The sequence below is a fragment of the Agrilus planipennis genome, unplaced genomic scaffold (genome assembly GCF_000699045.2).
Source record: "Agrilus planipennis isolate EAB-ADULT unplaced genomic scaffold, Apla_2.0 scaffold227, whole genome shotgun sequence".
NCBI lineage: Eukaryota > Metazoa > Arthropoda > Insecta > Coleoptera > Buprestidae > Agrilus > Agrilus planipennis.
Window position 1 is genome coordinate 121,223 of NW_020439150.1, and position 22,408 is coordinate 143,630.

Here is a 22,408-nt window from a genome sequence, read left to right on the forward strand (position 1 = left end):
ATTTATTTAAAAATGTCTATGTATATATATATATAAACATTATATACTAATTATCGATAGTACTCTTGATAAAGGTCTAAAAAGTCGAAACGATTGTAGAGTGAAACATAATCATTTTTTATCTTTAATAAAACTTTTCGGTTGTTCGAGAAACCGTGTAAACTAATCAACAATAATAATAAATAAAGCATCGATTTTTCGTGAACAAACGCATGCACTGTAGGTGGTGAAATATATAACCGATATTATGAACGAATGCCACAGGCGGCGATCGATACCAGCGACCTCCTTGATGCTTCTATAGAATCGATAGTCGCAGTCTCAAATTAAGCGATGTGAAATTATATGCACGGCTCTATAATAAGTGTGTAATTAGTTCTTATAAAACAGATAAATTCGCCGAATTTAATGACAAATTATTTCATCAGCAATCAATACAACGAATGAATTATTACTCCAAGAGAAAAGGCGTTCTTTCGGTTAAAGAAAAGAAAAAAAGGTAGGGTCCTTAAATGCTAAAATTACTTTCAGTAAAAGGAAATAATTTGACACAAACAGGCCCTCGATCTCCACGGATAACACTCTTCAAACAGAAAGTAGGTAGGACGCACGTAAAGATAAAGCAATCACTTGACGACGTTACGTGTTTGATGTCCCGAATTCTACCACCGGCGAGAAGTCGGACAAAACGGGAACGATGGTAGTTAAACGAAGACATTCAAGAGCCTATAAAAAATTAGTGCTGGCCTTTTGCAATATGCAATATCAACAGTAGTGTCAATTTAAACCGATAACAGTCGCGCAAGAATAGAAATGAAGAACTTGGAAACAAGAGAAAGAACAATTTTCATGCGACTAGAAAACTCGTTAATGAGAACAGAACAACGCGAAAAATAACAATGAATTTGGGATAAAATAAAGAAGAAAGTACTACGTGACGTACCTTTCAGTTCCATTTATTGAACTACGTTATAGCACTCTGCAGTTTTTGCTGATATTGAGGCACAGGAAGGAGGCAAATTAAAATTTACGAAATGATGTTGTACTATTGTAGTCCAAACCTTCAGAATGGATGTAAAATTATCCACATCCGGCTGGCTATTTTTGAGGAAATTGCGGTTATTCAAAGTTCTGTTAAAGTTTTACAATTTTCCGTTATTGTGTGGCGAGAGTGTGGTAGGCTCAAAGCCCAAAAGCAAGAAAATCGGCCATGACGCGCTGTCATTTATCAGATGTATATACACAAAGCTAAATTAGTGCCGTAGCTACCGTAAAAAGAAACACAATGCGTTCTGGAAAGCTCAATAAAACCACAATGCGAAATTTGTGTTGTGATTCTTGAGATACTGCATATATTACACCACGACGCATTGCGGTAATGAAGACATGCCACAACGAGGTTTAAACAGTAGGTAATGCAGCCACAACGCGTCGTGCTCAACTATTTAAAAAGTTTCACTCTTTTATGAGAATGCATTGTGTTCATTTTTACAAGTCCTACGGTATAAATTTTGCATTGTCGGTTATCCCTAGCGGTCACAATACTTGATGAACAATTTTTCCACTCCGTGAGCATCTTTCATCCCAAAGATTAGCATATCGTACACACCAGTGACGAGTTGAGAACAGCAATTACTAACGGACAGCATCTTCTTTTGAAAAATAAGATGTTGAATAGGAAAGTTCGTACAAATACCTTCATCCGTCTTTTCATATAAACGATAAAGTAATATAAGCCCAGCAAAAATGCATTTTAAATGCTACATTTTGTTCAAAAGATTTTGAGAGTTCCTGAGAAGGTGTCTTACACCAACCTATTTATTTCTTATTGACTTCCATAGAGACCTCTATTCTCCTATTATTTTTAATAACTCCTCATTTCTAACCTTACCTATCCACGGCACCCTCGTCATTCACAAGAAATTTTCGAACGCTTCTAACCTTTTCTTTTCCGCCGCGCCCACCGTCCATGTTTCGCACCCGTACAGTGCCGCTCTGTAAACATACACCATTAACAATCTTTTCCGAATTTCTAAATTAACCGTTCGTGGGCATAGAAGTGACTTCTTTTTATTGAAGGCGACTCAACCCTGCGCTATCCTCTGCTTTTTATCTCTACTACTCCTTCCGTCCTTATCTAACTTCCTAGGTACCTAAAATCGGCCGCTTCTAATTTTTCGTCTTCTAATCTTTATATTCGCTCTTTCCCTGCTTTTTCTTCCCTTACATACCATTATTTTTGCTTTATTTTATTTACTTACATACAATATCGCTTTTATTGTTTTTTGTTATGTAACATCACCATCATCATCATCATACGATCGTCAGTCCTAAGACTGGTTGGACAAGCACCTCCAATCTGACATAAAAAGAAAAAATTCCGACAAAGAAATGTATAGTTCCTGTGTTCGCTGAATGTTTTGCGATACTTGTATAATCCATTTTACAACAATTTTATACTACGTTTTGGTTAAAAATACATTCTCAATCTTTACTTGCTATAGCAGTTCTATTACAACGCACCCTCGCCGAATACGAGGGTGGATTGATAAGTTTCCGGCCTGACCAAGAAAAACAAGGTTTTTAAAAATTTTTTTTTTTTATTTCTCAACATAATCTCCTCCAAGGCTGATACATTTCTCATAGCGGTGTTCCAGTCTATTAATGCCATCTCTATAGACTGATTCGTCAAGCTCCTCAAAATAACCATTTACAGCTTCGATTACTTCTTCATTGTCCGCAAATCTCTTACCGCCAAGCCATTTTTTGAGATTAGGGAACAGAAAATAGTCACTCGGGGCTAGGTCTGGAGAGTAAGGAGGGTGCGGCATCAATTCAAACTTTAGATCGTTGATTTTAGCCGTCGCAACGATTGACGTGTGCGCTGGTGCGTTATCGTGATGAAACAAGATTTTTTTCTTCGCCAGATGAGGTCGTTTAATTTTCACCTCGTGGCTCAAACGTTGCAATAAGTCTGCGTAGTATTGACCAGTGATAGTATTACCCTTTGCAAGGTAATCAATGTATATAATACCTCTTGCATCCCAAAAAACAGTAGCCATAACCTTGTTCGCCGAAAAAATTGTTTTTGCCTTCTTTGGAGTTGGTTCCCCTGGTCCAATCCACTGTTTAGACTGTTCTTTGGTTTCAGGAGTGTAGTGGTGGACCCACGTTTCGTCAACGGTTACGAATCGACGCAAAAATTCGCTTGGATTACGCTTATACAATGACAAATTTGCGGTAGAAATGTTTTTTCGAATCAATTTTTGGTCGACTGTTAGCAAACGCGGCACCCATCTTGCACAGAGCTTTTCCATATGCAAATGTTGGTGCAAAATATGTTGCACACGTTCATATGACATCTTACAGGTCTCAGCTATCTCACGCACTTTCAATCTGCGGTCTCCCAGCACTATTTGATGAATTTTTTCGATCATATCTGGAGTTGTGACCTCAACGGGGCGTCCTGAGCGAGGCCCATCAGAGGTGCTCACACGACCCTTTTTAAACTCGGAAACCCACTGCTTAACGGTTGAATATGACGGGGAGGATGTCCCCAGTGTTGAGTCCATCTCTTTTTTAATTTCCTTCGGCGTTAACCCCTTCAAATAAAAGTATTTGATGACAGCACGATTTTCCTGCTTTTCCATTTTTACGAAAACCACAGAGGCGTCTTGTTCAGCGTGCTGTCAAACCTACACTAGCAAGGAGATCGGGCTGAAACTATAGCTACAAGCTATCCAAGGATGGTACTATAGAATGTCACCTCAAGGTAGGCCTAGTGGCGTCATCTCTTGGTTAGGCCGGAAACTTATCAATCCACCCTCGTATAACAACTTCAGAATTCTAATATAAGTGATCAATAGACACATGACCGGTTATTTATTTAAAAATGTCCATATATATATGCAAATAAAAAGCGTGAGCCCTTACGAAGATAATAAAAGCGGGAAAATATGAACTGTTATATTTTTAAACATCAATTTTATGAAAACGAATAGCGCCCCAACCGATCCTTTTGAACAGATTTAACAACCGCCTCCGTCAGCTTCTTCAATGGCGGTGGAATTATTCATGGAGAGTACGCGAAATCAGGTCCGCACCGGCTCATAAATTTAGGGCAAACAGTGACGGCCGACGCTACTCGACGGCATGCATACGTCTCTACACCTCTTCTACTACTACTACTGCTGCTAGTACTACCCCCTTTACACGCAGCCCTGATATTGATAAATTTGTGTGCAGAAGATACAGTTATCGGTTCGACAGCAATATATCACCGAGGTACATGGCTGACAAACATCGGAGACAAACTGCGTGTCTCATCCATGAGGAAAAATGGATCGATTACGAACAGAGCCGAAGCATGAAGGATATGGTTAAAGGGGAGCACTCTCCGTTGACATAGAAACTTGAAAAATTCAAAAATCATTAATTAATAACTGGTCATTATAAGGAAGTCATTTCGGATACTAAAGGTTCCCCATGGAAGAAAAAACTGCACGGAGAGAATTATTTTTTAAAAATTGCTATGTATTCGTACGATTTTTTTTTCTAATTTCAAGCGACGTCATCTACTTTAGAAACGAGCCTATTTCACCCCCTGTTCTCTCATTTTTTCTAACACTTCATCACTAACATTTTCTATCCACATCTTCATTATCTTCCACTAACATCATATTTCAAATGACATTTTCATTTCAACAGCCAACCTATCTGTCTCTCTAAATATCGAAAATCGGTGACTGTTTCCAGTTTTTCATTTCCTATCTTAATAATAGCTCTAACCCCACACTAACATCCCTTACATACCAATGTATTTGTTTTCATCATCATATGGTCGTCAGTCCTAAGACTGGTTGGACACGCACCAATTTTTCTTATCCTGAGTTAATCTTCGGATTTCTCTAAAACTAGAACGACCCACATCCTTAACTATTTGCGAACAATAATCCAATCTAGGTCTACCTCTACCCTTCCTAACTCCCGTTTCCGCCTTTACTATGTCTCTGACTAGACCTTTATGCCTAAGAAGGTGTCCTACTAACCTATTTCGCGTATTTCTTATTGAATTCCATAGAGTTCCTTGTTCTCCTATTCTTTCTAATATCTCTCCATTTCTAACCTTCTTTATCCACGGTATCATCATCATTCTCGTGTAACACCACATTTCCAACGCTTCTAACCTATTTTTTCCGCCGCACCCCACTGTCCATGTTTTGCACCCGTACAACGCCGTGCTCCAAACATACACCTTTAACATCCTTTTTCGAATTTCTAAATTAACCGTTCGCGAGCATTGAAGTGACTTCTTTTTATTGAAGGCGATCCAACTCCTTCCGTTCTGACTAAAATCGGCCACATATTTGTTTTATTTTCATTAATTTCCATACCATATTCTTGAGTCAATCCTACACCATGCATGTGAATTTTTAAATTGAATTAACTGCTCTATTGATTAACTTTATAACTAACGAGGTACAAAAGGCCACACAAGTCGTCCATCATATTTATAAATATGATTATGGAGGGGATTATATGTAGATGTGGTACGTATCAACACACGTATCTATATTTGCAAACTGGTATTTTATGTTCACAAGCACGCACAGATAAGTGCCTACTCGAATGGTAGGGTATTTGAACTTAAAATTGTAATAAGAATTGTAGCGGCACGTAAATAAGAAATTTTCATATTAAGGTTCGCTCCCACGCATCGGAATCGGACGGACGGCCCGCAGCGGACGCCACGACATCATCGGATTTTTCTTTCTCCCTACATCGGAATCGATTTCCGGAATTTAGCTTAATATTAATGTCAGTTGTCTTAATAAAAGTACCGATAGGAAGTGGCAAACGATATTTAAAAGTAGTAAGTAGTAGTAGCAAAGATGTAGCCAGTCTAGTGAAGTGGTTCGGTTTGGGGTGTTGTTTGGACAACCGACTTCAATTAGGGCTGGAGGGTGATCAGAGCCTAGATGCTTTGAGGACGATATGATCGGCAGAAAGCGTAATATTTTTTGTGACGAAAATGTCGAGGATATCAGGGAATTGATTGTGGGGACAGGGAGGAACGTGGAGGCAGGGAGCAACGTGGGGTCAGGGGGAGTTTCAACTGTGAGGTTGAAGGAAGACGTCTTTTTTGTTGGTTTGTCGACAACCTAAAGAGAGGTATTTAGCATTGATAGTACCTGCGACGATAATCGAAATACCTGGGGGGAGGAGGAGGGGGAATTCAGAAAGGTTTTGATCCAAAGGGACAGGGTATAGGGAGATGATCCTAAGAGGACCGGATGTTAGTGAGACTTCGATGCCGACTGCTTCTATGGAATTTATGGACAAATAAGATGGCTACACCAGAGACACCAACGCTTTCACGACCCCTTATGTTGAATGAGAAGTTCGGGACGAAAAATTTGACTTTGTGAGACGAGTTTCGGTGATGAAAGTAACACCGATCGAGTTTTCCTCGATGAAGTTTCAGGAGGAAGGAGTTCAGTCAGTTTGCCTCTAAGGCTTTGAACATTTCAAGTATATATACGAAGCTTACTTGGATGGGCTGTATTATACATTGGTGGGTGTTTGTAGGACGGTGACTAGACTGAACGATGTCTTGGATTCTCTGTTCTAGAGTAGAAGTTGCAGAGAGAGAGGAGAAAGCTGCTGATTACACGGTTTTTAGAACAGTCGGAGTGTTGGGTGGAGATAATGGCTGGGGGGGGGTACTGTTCTCTTTGAAACTTTGGGACAGCCGCGACAGGAGGCGTGGTGATTTCCCTTTCAGTTACAGAAGGAACAGACCTAGGCTGTATTATAGATAAAGCACAAACAGTGACTAAACTACTTTGAAGAACAAATAAAATCCAAAAATTAATCTGTACAAAAAAAAATAAAAAAATGGGAAAGCTTAATCATATGCGAATAGGGATGACTAATGTATAAATACAAAAATACTGCGACTATATGATAAAGATGCTGTACGATTACTTGCAGGTAATATATGTGCCTAATCCATGATCCATCAGAATAATTACAACAGGTATCGCACATTTATCGCATCGGCACGCATGGTACACAGTGGGCCGATTTTAATTCTGATCCTTGGAGTCAAGACGAATTTTAGAAATGCCCCGTCCTCATAAATGTGCCGTTCCGTCCGTCCGATTCGGCTGAAGAGGACCCTAGTTGGTCCTAGAACGGCTTGAGGTAGAGAAATTTAGTCGGTAGGTCCGAGGACTTCTTCCTCGGGAATCCGACACTACCCAGTCGTACGGTCGGCTGGGTGTCTTTTGAAGATTTCCCCTCTTCCACGAAAACATAAAAAAAAACAATCCGTCCGATTCCGACGTATTTGTGTGCGCTTACCTTTAAACCGCAGCCGTTTAAGTCGTTCGCTTCAATCGAAATTCTGATAAGCACGAACATTACGTAACTATGTACGATGTATAACATTTTACACAAATATTAAGATACCCCTGCAATGCGTCTGATTGTTTATCATTTAACAAAAAGAAGTCTATTTTGCGTTCGTGTTAAGTCGGAAATTTGAAAAGTGTACCTATGGAGTACGCTTCTGCACAGATACAAAACGTGACGACATGCGGAACAGAGAAAATTAGAACCATTTAGGAAATAAGGAGGTATTAGAAATAGTCAAAAGAGGGGGCCATGGCAACTGTAAAGAAAACGAGAGAGATTGGATGGTAGGACATCTTTTGAGACATGAAGGGCTAGTTAAAAACATATTAGAAGCAAAAGCAAGAGTAAAGAGAATGACAGAGGAAGATTTAGATTAGATTATGGTTCGCAAATATGAAGTTACAGATACGTGATGTTTTAGTTTTCGGGAAAAAGGCAGGAAGGACTAGAGATACGTGTCCAACCATTTGGGACTAACTACTATATTATGAGAACAACTGATAGAATGCTTTTTGACATGGAAGCATCTCATGAGGCAGTAAAGGCCTAATTCAGTGACAAGATGGTCGTTGTGTGACTTGAAGATTTAAAAACTGTCCTGATAAACCGAAATAGCATTTCAGTACAATTCCATTTATTGTTTCTAATTTCCTATAAACTATATCCCATGAAAAGTAACTGCTAAATATCAATTTTAATACATATACTAATCTTGGGGAGTCATTGTTCCACTAGAACAGTTTCTTTTTTGTAATAACGACAATAAATATGTTTAAACAGTTTTCTTTATCACTAGTGGTCACCCACAATATATACCCACAGGTACTGTTCGTTTCATGAAGTTAGAGACATGTCCCTTCCCTTTATTAGCATGCGCCGTAGCATAATTCCAAATTCAGTCATATTTGTCTGCGGAGCTCATTTCTCCACCGATCATCGAGCGAGAACTAGACAAAACTGTACAGTACCATTTGCAAAATTATTTAAACTGCCTCGTTCGAATTTAAGAATATGCTTCATTTAAAAGCATATTTAGCCAAAAATAATAACAAGTGAATTAACTTAACGTTCTACACACCTATAAAACTTTTGCTTTGTTTTCTATTGTTAATTTATATACATATTTGTTTTAAGAAATTGCTAAACATTTTCGTCTAGTACTGTACAGTTCTAGCCGATCTCCTAAGACCGTCCATCGAGAGGTCTGCTCGTTCAAGCTTGTTCCACCTACTTCTGTCTTGCTCACGTCTAGTTTGTATTCTTTTTATCTTCGCGCAGATTTTTTCAAGGGTCACAATTGTAACAAATTGAAATGGACTGTAACTACATATTTTGGTATACTGACATCATCATCATCTGAATATACAAAATATAACCCATTGTCCAATTACCTACGACCATCCTACGAATTTAAGAATAACGTGTTCGCATTGTTAGCAATGTTGGTGTAAATTTAAAAGTACGAAGTGACAGAAAAAAAGCAGTCTCATACATATTCATGTATGCAAACCGTTGTACGTGTCATATCAATTTATAATCTATTCCTATCAGCTATGCATTGCTACTACATATTCCCCAGTCAACAGCCATCATCATGCTGCATGTACATGTTACTGGATTTGTAATTGAAGTACCCGATTATTGGCAAGCTAAAATGCCAATTGATATTAATACGCATGTATATGCGTCTCATGTGTATATCAACACATATACGCGTATAAGCAAGGGTGTATTTAATATACCTACATGCTTGCAGTAATCAAAGATGACGTTTAACATTTGACGTTTGTAATGGAACATGGTCAAATGTAACCGCCTATCAATTTTGAGTTTGAAGGTATGAGTCTGGAATAATAGAAATACAGTAAAAACTCTTTATTCTCGAGGTATACGTTCCATAAATATGCCGCTAATACAGAAACCGTGGATATGGAATGGTAATTACGTAATTAGTATGGAAGCATAGGTGAAACGTTCTAAGGTTCCAAAATAAAACCAATATGTATCAAAATAAAATCAATGTATTGATAAATTCGCAATTAAAATCAGACAAGAGTTTAGAAAATTTAGTGATTTTTCTTGTTTTGAATTTTGAAATTAGTCCACTCGGTTACATCCTTTATAAAAGTCGCCTCGGCACGAGCCAATAGTACTCAAAAGATGCTGATACGTTGAAAAATAACACCGAATCCTTTTATACTCGGTTAGGTTTTTTGTAAAAAGCCGCTTCGGCATGTACCAACTGTACATACTCAAAAAATGCCGATACATTAAGGGGATTCAGTAGTACACGCGCCGTAGGGTAAAAACATGCTTATCGGTTCTAGATATCATGAGTTTAATGTTTGGAACAGAGGTTTGAAATTTTGTAGTAATATAGATAAAGCTTTGCTCTAAAGCTTGTCGAAGGCCATGTTTTAATTTTTTAATTTCTATTGAAAATACGTGCCCTACAAGATGCACCAACTTTAAGCACTTGTAAAAGCTTTTGATGACCATATTATTGAAAATTGAAAACGTGTCGAGTTAGTGTTAACTTTTGTCTGTTACCATACAAAAAATTAGATATTTATCTCGCAGCATTAAATCACAATGTTTAGAATAGAAACCCATGTTTTCGGAAAAATTCACACTAGGAACGAGCGGTCTATTGCGGTAGCTCTCCTTAATAAATGACACCGAATTCTTTTCTGTTTACCGATTGCATCCGCGAATAATGAAATTTTTAGTCGCGAATACAGGATCTGAGTTACAATTTTTTCACCCGCGAATAATGAAAACGCGAATAAGGAAACCGTGAATAAGGAATTTTTACTGTACTCATCGTTAGAAGCTTAAGGTGAAACTACCGGTTGACAATTGATCATGTCCTCTCTTTTGCTAACATTATCAAAATATTTACGAGACGTATTCTCTTTCATGATGCTTTATATTAGAACAAGTAAATAAGATGGAACGTATTTTTTTATACTTCAAGGGACGAATTCAACATTTACTGTTGCTAATTTCGGTCAGTATTTATCAGATTACTTAGAATAACAACACAATGTATTATTGTTGTTAGTATTGATTCCGTTAAGTTTTCTGTGATGCACGGCTTGTTTTTCGGTACAGCCATTGCTATATTCGCGATAGCACATGGACCAAATCTCGGTTTCATTACGTCTATCTAGAAATAATGTCGTACTGACCTTTAATGGCAGCGTCCTGGTGGTGATGACAGTCAAATTGATGGCACCCCCGTCGTTGCTGCAAACTCGGACAGTGTCGGCCGCCGTTACGGGGTTGGGTCCTGACCGATCGCGTACGGGTCATCGTTCCCGGACCGCAATCCGTGTCGCACGACGACCATGGACCCCATGGCGTCACCTCGCAATCGACAACTGAAATGAACAAAACAAAAGGATTAAGTGATTACCAAACGACGAAGAATTAAAGGTAGTAGTAATAACGGAATAGAACACTAAGGTGGTTTCAATATAATTTACTTAAAACCACCTAACGTCCGCTAATTTGTTTACATTGTTTGTCATACGGAATAATATTGTCAGGTGTAGGCAACCCATCGTACGTGGCTGCCGAGATTGCGCTGGTATAACAAGAGGGACCAGAATTGTCTACAACTTGTATACTGGAGTAAACCTTTCTAGAACAAATCCAGCTGATATAAATAGCTGCCGCAAGATCGGCGGCGGTAGTTCCAGTTAAGAGGTGTTTAAAGACGAATTAAAAGAATGAGGAAGCTGTTTAAGACTGAGATAGTGATTAATTGATCATTGTAGTGTGAATTAATTAATATTAATCAGAAAAAATAAGTTAGTCAGAGGAAAGAGGGGTACGATTTGGATTCAACCACTGAAGAAAATCAGGAATCACTGACATGGACATTTGGACCAGGACCTCTTGACCTCATACCATTTCAGCAGCTTTCTTTAGCAATTAAACTAAGAATATTTTTTTCAACTGAATTAAATACGATAAGCACATTCAACAACGTAGAAAAAATACATGGTATAGACTAACACATGCAAAAGTTTTGCTGTTTTTGTTTTTAATTATGTATGTGGAGCTATAAAAGGAGTAGAAACTAAGTGGAATCTATTTAATTTTTGCTTACTTGTCATAATTCCTTTCTGCTTTAAATTCCATTACCACAAATGTACCTTAACACCTTCGCACACACTTAATTTTACAAAACTGTTTTGCAATTTAAAATCTTTTGTGTAGAAATGTGGATAGAATTCCAAATCACAGGCAGTCACGGATTTTGAGCACATCGTGCTCTATGCAAATTGAACTGAAAATAACGCTTTCTGCATTGTGCTATATTGTAGAGACACAGTCAGATTTCATTCGTGGCTAAAGGGAGAGATATACTTGTATACTTCCAATTTAACACTCACAAATATAATTCGTGAGATTGAGATGTCTACTGCGGGGTTGCATTGACGGGATCGAAACCTAAATCTACACTATGTCTGATCTGGTAGTACCGTAAGTGTAAAAAGTATGCACAAGAAGTACCCCAGTTAACGAGTCATAGATGATTGAGAACAGTTGCCAGTTATCGTAAGCGTCAAGTGATGAAACACTTATACCTATTTGTGACCTTCACAATAGCTGGCACACAGACATGTTACTATTTGATTGCCAAAGTTACTATTATTATCATAAAATACAAAAATAAGGTAACTGTGAAAATATCAAGTAAAAAATAACGTATTCGCACCCAGAGTATGCTGACATGGTGATCACACATGAAGGTGCAATGGGAAAAAATAAAAAGTAACCGGTTATAGATACTTAGGATACATTTTGCAACCAAAAATATCCGTAAATTCCATCTGGTTTCTATATCCCGATACATCTTACAAGTATCCGAACCCAGATTTGGACTCCCAACATTCGGAAGTTCATGCTGCAATTTACATACACATACATAAAACTATAAGAACGAAAGGTAGGGATTGAAGGATAATATAAGAAGCAATAGGTAGTTAATAAAATTTGGGCAACAACGTAGAGGAGTAAATATTCAATCAACATATCTTGTATTTGTGGCACTATATACGAAAGCTGGTTAAGGATGTGGGTTGTTCCTAATTTTAGGTAAATGCGAAGATTAGCTTAGGATTGGAAAAAGTGAAGGCGCCTGCCCAACCAGTGTTAGGACTGACGACCTTATGATAATGAAATAGTTAAGAATGTGGGATGTTCTAGTTTTAGGGAAATTTGAAGATTAGCTCAAGATTGGGAAGAGTGCAGATACATGTCCAACCAGTCTTAGAACTTTGGACCTTATGATGATGAAATAGTTAAGGATGTGGGATGTTCTAGTTTTAGGGAAATTTGAAGATTAGCTCAAGATTGGGAAGAGTGCAGGTACATGTCCAACCAGTCTTAGAACTGAGGACCTTATGTTGATGAAATAGTTAAGGATGTGATTTGTTCTAGTTTTAGGGAAATTTGAAGATTAGCTCAAGATTGGGAAGAGTGCAGGTACATGTCCAACCAGTCTTAGAACTGAGGACCTTATGATGATGGAATAGTTAAGGATGTGGGATGTTCTAGTTTTAGGGAAATTTGAAGATTAGCTCAAAATTGGGAAGAGTGCAGATACATGTCCAACCAGTCTTAGAACTTTGGACCTTATGTTGATGAAATAGTTAAGGATGTGGGATGTTCTAGTTTTAGGGAAATTTGAAGATTAGCTCAAGATTGGGAAGAATGCAGGTACATGTCCAACCAGTCTTAGAACTGAGGACCTTATGATGATGGAATAGTTAAGGATGTGGTATGTTCTAGTTTTAGGGAAATGCGCAGATAGGAAAGAGTGGAATTGCGTATCTAACCAGTCTTAAGACGAAAGCATGAAACGGTAGAGCATCTTCTCATTATTTTGAGCTATGTGTCATTTAAAGCCCTTCTTCAGAATCTATGATTTAAATCAATCTGCGACAGTAAAAAGGTAAACAAGAAACGACATCGAGCAAGGATTTGAAAGAATTCCGCCGTGCCATTTCCAGAAGTTACCCACCCAATTTTCTTTCCAATATACACCGTGAGCAAACAGCGGTTGATTGAATTAGAATAAAGTTATGCGACAGGCGACGATGCTATGCATTTAGAAATTGATTTTACCAACTTTTTCCGTCGTCGCTTCGAAAATTAACAAGACAGTTTGGCAAAATATCGAGAGGGGTGGTACAGTCAGCTTGCTGTTTACGTGTTTCTCCAGTTAACGAAATTATGTAGATAATCGATTTGTAGATACCCAAGAAAATAATAAAGGAGAAAGCATCACCATTGAAGTCGTCAGTTCTAAAACTGGTTGGACACGCACCTACACTCATCCCCATCTTGAGCGAATTTTCGAATTTCTCTAAAACTAGAATCCTACGTGTTTAACTATTTATTAACAGTACTCCAATAAGAACAGAAATAAACAATTAACACATACCACTTTAGTCGAATAATGATTCGGACTATAGGGCCGTGGTCTAAGCGTACTATTGTGTCCAGACGTTTCGTCAGCTACTACGGCTGACATCCTCAGTGGTAGTGCTGCGTTGACAACGTGAACGTAGATTATATCTCGAAGCCCGACAGCGACCCGGTCGCAGCACTACCACTGAGGATGTCAGCCGCAGTAGCTAACGAAACGTATGGACACAATAGTTCACTTAGACCACGGCCATATAGCCCGAATCTTCAGTCTACTATGGATTCCGGCCGTTAAAGCCTTTGTTCTTATATAGACCACTTTTATCTTTTAATGAACTACTTATTCATTAATATCGAGTTACCTTTGTGTTTGATTGAAATGTTTGAATGAAAGGAGAGGTCCATAATCATTCAATTCCTAGCCAAAAGTATGGTTATATTTGTTTAGAAAAATCAAAAACTCCAGTAATTGGAAATTATATTCGACTAATTTTTACTAAAATAAAATGCCACAAATTGAGCGGTAAACGCCATCTGTAGTACAATGCTACATTTAGTGGAATTCATTATGCTCAATAAGGTACATTTAAATAGATGGATATCTATGGCGTTTACCGCGCCATTTATGGTATTTTATAAAACGCTGGTCTCTGTCCTGTCGAAATTGTCTGCAACCCGCTGATGAGATCCAAAATAATCGAAATCGCGATCCGCGTCTGGCAGTTTCGACAGAATTTGTTTGTTCGATTTTGGTAACGTGCCTATCACGTAGTGACGAGCTACGCCGAAGCTTCAGTTCAGTAAGTAGATATCCACCTGTTTAAATGGACTTACTACAGGTGGCGTTTACCGCGCCATTTGTGGTATATTTTAAAACGCGCTGTTAAGACAGCAGGTAAACATTGGTCTGTGTCTGAGACGCGTTGATGAGATCCAAAAAATCGAAATCGCGATCCGCGTCTGGTAGAACACTGACCACTTCGAATTTGTTTGTTTGTTTAATTTTTACTGTTTATCTCATATCCTCTGGGTTTTGTACTTCACCTTTATGACATTTATATCTCTTTAAGCTTTTGAGACTGCTGGGTTATTGGCTTGCTTCATATTCTACGGCAGATGAGATCGTTTGGCTTTTTATCGTGGTCGTAACCATCAGTCATTAATACGTCATACAGTTTCCGATCGTTTGCGGAAGGGTTGAGGGTACCCCTGTTAATAACCCCTCACAGTCTACGACGCTACAAATAGAAATATCGGTCGGAGATATCGGGTCTCTGTCACTTCTCTTAGTCGCTTCCGTACTCCACCGTTTTAAAGCCACCGCACAATCTCGCTCTCGCCCCCCCCCCCTTTGATCAACGACTAGCCGCCATTTACACCTCCCACCACCAAACCGACGGAGCAATTTATATTCAGCGTGGTTGTAATGGAGCGCATGCAGGGCTCCGTTATCGACAACACTACTCCACTACCCCTTTTGTATGATTTGCCTTGTAAACTTTCCGTTACAATGGATTCCTTTCCATTCGGTTACACACTTCCCTTTCGTGCACGTTATTTAATAACGTAACGACAACGCGAGCGACTTCCGTTCGTGATCGTTTGTACGCTTGTACTTACGATGTTTCGTTCATTCGCGACTCTAGCGGCCGTTTGTTATAAAAGGCGACGACAGCAACAGCTGAAGCATAATAATAACAGAGAAAAATTGTCCACAGACATGAAACAGAGCAGGTTTAGTAAATCGGGGCGGATATTAAGACATTTCAGGCATTTGAAAACGTAAATTTTGTAGTGTGCTTACCACCGGAATATTCTTATACCCTATAACGTTAAGTTGAGTTGTAGAGTCGACTAAATCAACTATACTACTATACTCTGTGATTTGCAATTTTGAAACCTTCGTGCCTCAGTTTGATACCTTCATGATTCAACTGCACTTGTTGCTGGAAGAATTATTTTCAGCATGCAGAGAAAATGTCATATGTCCGAGCAATTGACAGTGGCTCTGATTAATTCTAGAATACCTTTATGACTCAGCATCACTTGGTGCTGAGAAAGTAGCCTGTAAAGCATGATACCTTCATGACTCAACTCCACTTAGTGCTATAAGAATGATTTTGGGCATGTAAAGAGAATGGCATATACAGTTTGGGAAACGAATTTAGAAGAGAGAGGGAATGGATTGACAGTGACTTTGCTCAGTGCTAGAATACCTTTATGACTCAGCCTAACTTAGTGCTGAAAAAGTAACATATGAAACTGAGCAAACGAATCTGAAACTGTGACGGAACGATAAGTAATGATAATGTATGATACCTTCATGATTCAACTCCACTCGCTGCTAGGAGATTGATTTTCAGCAAGTAGAGAGGATGGCATGTACAACTTGGGAAACGAATTTACAAGAACGACGAAGTGATTGACAATGACTGCTTAGTTCTAGAATACCTTCATGATTCAGCCTCACTTTCTGCTAAGAAAGTAGCATATAACATTTTACAAACCAATCTGAAGTTGTGACGGAACGATCAGCAATGGCAAAGTTTGTCAGGGAGAGACAGGCAGTAATAAAGTTTGATGTCTTCTTGGCTCAGCCCCACTTGATGCTGGAAGAATTATTTTCAGCATAGTGGCAAAGAATTTGGTGCCGTAACGGAACGATGAGGCAGTGGCAAGGTTTGATACATTCATGTCAAAGTTCTATATGGTGTTGGAAGAATGATTTGCAGAAAGGCATGCGCAGTTTGGGAAACGAATGTGAAGCAGTGACGAAGCAATTACCAGTTACTCTGGAAGACTGATTTTCTACAGACTGAGAGAGTAATATATATGCGTAGCTTGGAAAACGAATCTGGAGCCGCAAGGCAGAGAAAAGAAGTGACAAGGTTTGATGCCTTCATGACTCTGCCCCATTCGGTGCTGCTAGAATTATTTTCAGTATGTTGAGAGATAGCATATACAACTTGGAAAACGATTTGGCGACTTAACAGAACGATGCAGCATCTTGGAAAAGTTTGAAAGGTTCATGTCATACATCCACTTAGTTCAATTTTCAGAATGTAGAGAAAATGGTATATACAGCTTGGGGAACGAATGTGGAATAGTGACAGAGCGATTGGCAGTGGCCACACTTCGTGCTAGAAGACTGATTTTATGGTTGGGAATCGAATCTGGAGCCGTTAGGGACGGACAAGCAGTGACAAAGTTTTGTCTTCTTAACTCTGTCCCACTTGGTGCAGCAAGAATGATTTTTAGATAGTACATAGAGCTTGGTAAATGATTTTGGTGTTTTAAGGAAGCGATGGAGAAGTAGCAAAGTTTGATACTGCCTACTGATGTCTAAGCTCCACTTGATGCTGGAAGAATGATTTTCAACATGTAGAGATAATAGCATATACAGCTTGGCAAACGAATCTGAAACTGTGACGGAGCGATTAGCAGTGGTTCTGCTTGGTGCTAGAAGACTGATTTTTAACAGGCTGGGGAAACAGTACGTATATGTATAGTTTGGCAAATGAATCTGGAGTGAAGGAGAGACAGGCAGTGACAATATTTGATGACTTCATGACTGTGACACTTGATGCAGGAAAAATGATTTTCATCATGAGAAAGATAGCACATATAGCTTAGCAAACGAATTTGGACACGTGATGAAGTGCTAATAAAATAGTATATAAAGCTTGGTGAATGAATATTTCTACCGATTAATTCAGGTTTTCGAGATATTTGACCTCTAAAATCGACATTTTCTTCATTGACATTTATCTTCGATATGAACTAAAATTGAAAATTGTTGACTATAAAAATGGAATCTCAAATGTATCGCATAAGATACGTCAAATAATGAGACCATTTATTTCTGAAAATCAATGTTCCGAATCGTGTAAGGAAAGGCAGTTATAAAACAGAAGCTATAACCATTTTAGAATAAATTATTTCCATTTTACAGATCGCTACTATCTTGCAGTAGTTAGAAAGAAGGTAACGTAAATAAAGGAGCGTATCTACCATCATTTTATAAACTCAAAAGGAAATCAATCTCTTTCATCTTGATTCATCTCATATTCCACGTGACTAACTTTTCAATAAGTAGAAAGTTGTAGAGTTACTAAATATTATGCTTCAGATGCGGTGCAACAAAACTGTTTAAACTACAGTCTAAGAAGGCTTGGTTTCCTCGTAAGCTTCTTATATTAACAAAGCGTAAAAGTAAGGTTAACCGCAAACGAGCTAACAAAGAAGTCTATTTTTAGTATTCCTATTTATCCATCTAATGAAACGAAAGGAATGGTTGTTGTTTATAAATACATGAAGTGAATCAACGATTAGTTTCAGTAGATATTCTTAGAATTTCCGGTACAGTCGATGTTCTTTGTGGATATGTGTCGAAAATAGGTAAATTGAAGAAGATTTATACGTCTTCTAAAATTCTGTTAACACTTACAGACGTCTCCAGCATCACCCAGGAATTGTTTACGTGTGAAGTGGTTGGTACACTTGGACAAAGTGACGCTATTTAGAAAAGTCAACACTCGTAAACGTATACCTACAAAAAAATCCCAGGAGCTCATACTCTATATGAAGATCATTTTGACCTTGGCCAGTAACTTAAAATACTACTACCAGTAGCAAATCTCACTAGACATAGAAAATTGTTTTCAAATCTTGTTTTCACGTCTACTGTTTCAATTGGCTGTGTTCTTTTTCTTTGACTTGACTTTCACTTGTTCGAAATTGATGAGTATTTGTAAGCTAACATGATTCGATGTGTAACAACAATGTTCAGGTGGATTTTACAACACATTAGCACATCAAATTAAATTAAACTAAATAGCGAAGAAGTACCTTTATCACTATTAAGGCAGTTCGATCATCATCATCATAACATCGTCAGTCCTAAGACTGGTTGGACAGGCACCTCCACTCATTCCTATCCTGAGCTAATCTTCGCATTTCCCTAAAACTAGAACAACCCACATCCTTAACTATTTGGGAACAGTAATCTCATCTAGGGCTACCTCTACTCCACTTAATTCCTATTTCTTCTAATACTTCTTCATTTCAAACCGTATCTGTCTACGGTATCCTTATCATTTGCCTGTAACACCACATTTCGAACGCTTCTAACTTTTTCTTTTCCGCCGCGCCCACCGTCCATGTTTCGCACCCGTACAGCGCCGTGCTACAAACATACACCTTTAACAACCTTTTTCGAATTTCTAAATTAACCGTTCGCGAGCATAGAAGTGACTTCTTTTTATTGAAGGCGACTCGACCCTGCGCTATCCTCTGCTGTATATCCTTACTACTTCTTCCGTCCTGACTTATCTGACTTCTTAAATATCTAAAATCGGCCACTTCTTCTAATTTTTCGTCTCCTATCTTTATATTCGCTCTTTCCCTACTTTTTTTCCCTTAACTACATACCAGTATTTTTGTTATACTTTTATTTATCTTCATACAGTACTGTTTTGTGAATATCGCTTCCATATTATTTAAAGCTATCTCTAACTCCTCCTTACTAGATGCTAATACTGCTATATCAACTGCAAATCTAAGCATACTAATATTTTGCCCTGTATATCTATCTATCGATCGGTTTTTATAAAAAAACCTACCTTCAAAACTATCAAGTAATGATAATTACTTCTAATCGCCTTAATTAAATGATTTTCATATTGATCCTGTGATTTTTGGTAAAAATGTGATGGGAAATAGTTGATTTTTTAGTTCTATTAAACCTGGCATGACCTAAATGTTCTTTGATCCTGATGTGAATTGTGCGCCCAGTTTGTCCAACATATTTCATACCGCAATCCTTACAATCAATTTCATATATCTTCGACTTTTCAGGAAAAGGAATTTTATCCTTAGGCTTACTAAGAAGAGTTTGAAGGAAGTTCATGTTTACGAAAAATACCCTCGAGCCCTCGAGAAAAACTTCGCTCGTGCGGCTTGGTAATAAACTTGGTTTAAATGATTTCTTTTTGAAAAGTTGAGGATATTGAAATCAGATTCTTAAATTTCGTCTTATTGGTTGTTGTATAAAAAGTTTTACTACAATTATATATAGTTATTGTCTTTGGCTTATCTATGTTGAAGAATTTTAATACAGAACCGAAAGGAAAATATAATTAGGAAAAATGGATCATCCTTACAGCTATACCATAAGACATATCATCATTACCATATTTGGCACAACATATCTGTTGAAAGACATTATCGGCATACGTACACGCACTTTTCTGGTAGAATGCCCTTCATCATCATCGTAAGGTCGTCCTTCCTGAGACTGACTGGACACGCACCACCACTCTTTCTTATCCTGTGCTAATCTTCACATTTCTCTAAAACTAGAACATTTCCCACATCTTTAACTACTTGCGAATAGCACTCTAATCTAGGTCTACCTCCACTCCTCTTAACTCCTGTTTTTGCTTCTTATACATCTCTGACTAGCCCGTCATGCCTGAGAAGGTGTCCTACCAACCTATCTCGCCTATTTTTTATTCACTTCTTTGGAGTCCTCTCTCCTATTCTTTCTAATGCCTCTTCTTTTCTAATCTTCTATAACCATAGTATCCTCATCATTCACCTGGAACAGCACATTTCAAACGCTTCTAACCTTTTCTTTTCCTCTGCGCCAACCGCCCATTTTTCGCACCCGTACAGCCCCGTGCGCCAAATATACATCTTTAACAATCCTTTCAAATTTCTAAATTAACCGTTTGCGAGTTTGTGACTCCGTTGTAAGGAAGGCAACTCGCCCTGTCTGTCTTATATCTCTATTGCTTCTTCCATCCTGAGTTGTCGGACGTCTTAGATAGATTCGCTCTTTCTCTATTTTTTCTTCCCTTGCATACCTATATTTTCGTTTTACTTTTATTTATTTTCATATAATACTGTTTTGCCAATACCGCTTCCAATGTATTGAATGCTACCTCCAACGCATCCTTGCTAGATGCTAATACTGCTATATCATCTGCAAACCTAAGCATACTAATCATTTGCCCCTGTATATCTATCCCAACAGTTGTACTGTCGTTAATGATGTTGATCGCATCTTCAATGTATAGATTAAAAACTAGCGGTGACAGTGTGTATCTCTGTCTGACTCCCTTCCTAATATTTACTTCTCTACGTTGTACCCTCATTTCTTATAACTGCCTGTTGCTCTTTTTACAAACTAAGTATAGCACTTCTATCTCTGTAACTCATTCCTAAATTTGTAAGTATATTTTACATCTTGTCCTATGTAACATTGTCAAAAACTTTTTCTAAATCTACAAATCCTTTGTATGCCGTTTTTCTTTTTTCTATCGTTTTCTCTATTGTTACCATTAAGTTACAATGGTCTCCCGCGTTCCTCTATTTCTTTTAAAGAATGCCCTTAAGGAGTTTTAATTTTTAAGGAATTACAATAAACCTATGCACTATATTGTACATAGATAAAGGAAAAATAGTTTTCAATGTTTGAAAGGATTTAATACAAAACTTTATAACATCTTTTAGAATTATTCAGGCGTTTATAAAAGTATGCGCAAAATGCATCCAACAAAGTCAGTAAATACCACGTGCAATAAAGATTCTTCGCACGTTCCATGTTTGCAGTGTCCTGTTCACTCGATTAATCCGGTTATTCATATACGAAGGCACGAACTGGCTCGCGCGTCACTCGGATCATTATCATTAGTTGCCTCTCACGAGCTCCGCCAGTGTGCGCTGCCGTCGTCTTCTCGATCCGTTTCCCCATTTTTTGTCGCTTCGTTCGTTTTTTTTTTTACTTCTTCTTACACATTAATTTGGCTTTGTTTCCAACAAATACGTGATAGAAGTAAAAGGAAAAAAGCTGTACGAAATGGATTGCTAATGTCGGTTTTTATCCAAAGATTTCTATTTAGTAGCCGGAGGGAATACTTTTTGTTTGTTCATTTATTTGTTTAACTTGAACAGATTCGAAATCAATGTAGTTCATAGCATGGCTTACACGTACATAACTACATAAATTTTCTTTAAATCCAATTAAGTTTGAATATTGTTTAAGAATGACTATAAGTATAAATATTTACATGCCTAGAAATGTATAAAAATTGGCATATTTATTAACTCTGAACCACCATAACTTTTTATGGGGGTGAGACCGCCACGAACTTTTAATGGTACAGTGGTGGGGGAGACCTCCTCTTTCGATCCTCCCCATCACCACCCCCTTCGGGGGACATTTACCTAATTTTGAAACTCATAAGTGCATACAATCTTCCGTTAGTATAAGCATTACATTTATACGTCGTTTACTTTCTCTAGCATGTACCCTTTCAATGTCTTGGATGCGCGCTGGCAAAATCGTAGGTAGGGAGAAAAAGCTCATTATACTCTCGACTCTTGTTCATTAAACATACTTTTTCATACAGTACCTGCCAAAAGTTTTGTTCAATTATGAATAGTAGTGCGAGTCGAAAACAAGCGTTAAAGCCTTTAATATGTCTTCAAATATAAATAAACATCTCGTTGATATTTTCAGTAGTAAATGGTACCAATAACA

General features: G+C 38.0%; 1 protein-coding gene across 1 annotated transcript in view; it reads right to left on the reverse strand.

The window, feature by feature from the left end:
- LOC108740284 (somatomedin-B and thrombospondin type-1 domain-containing protein) overlaps nt 1-22,408 on the reverse strand; it is a 206,904-nt gene that overhangs the window by 92,675 nt on the left and 91,821 nt on the right. The window contains exon 2 of the mRNA XM_018474549.2: nt 10,611-10,802. Within this exon, the coding sequence (XP_018330051.1) occupies nt 10,611-10,802 (192 nt within the window). The remainder of the gene's footprint in view (nt 1-10,610; nt 10,803-22,408) is intronic.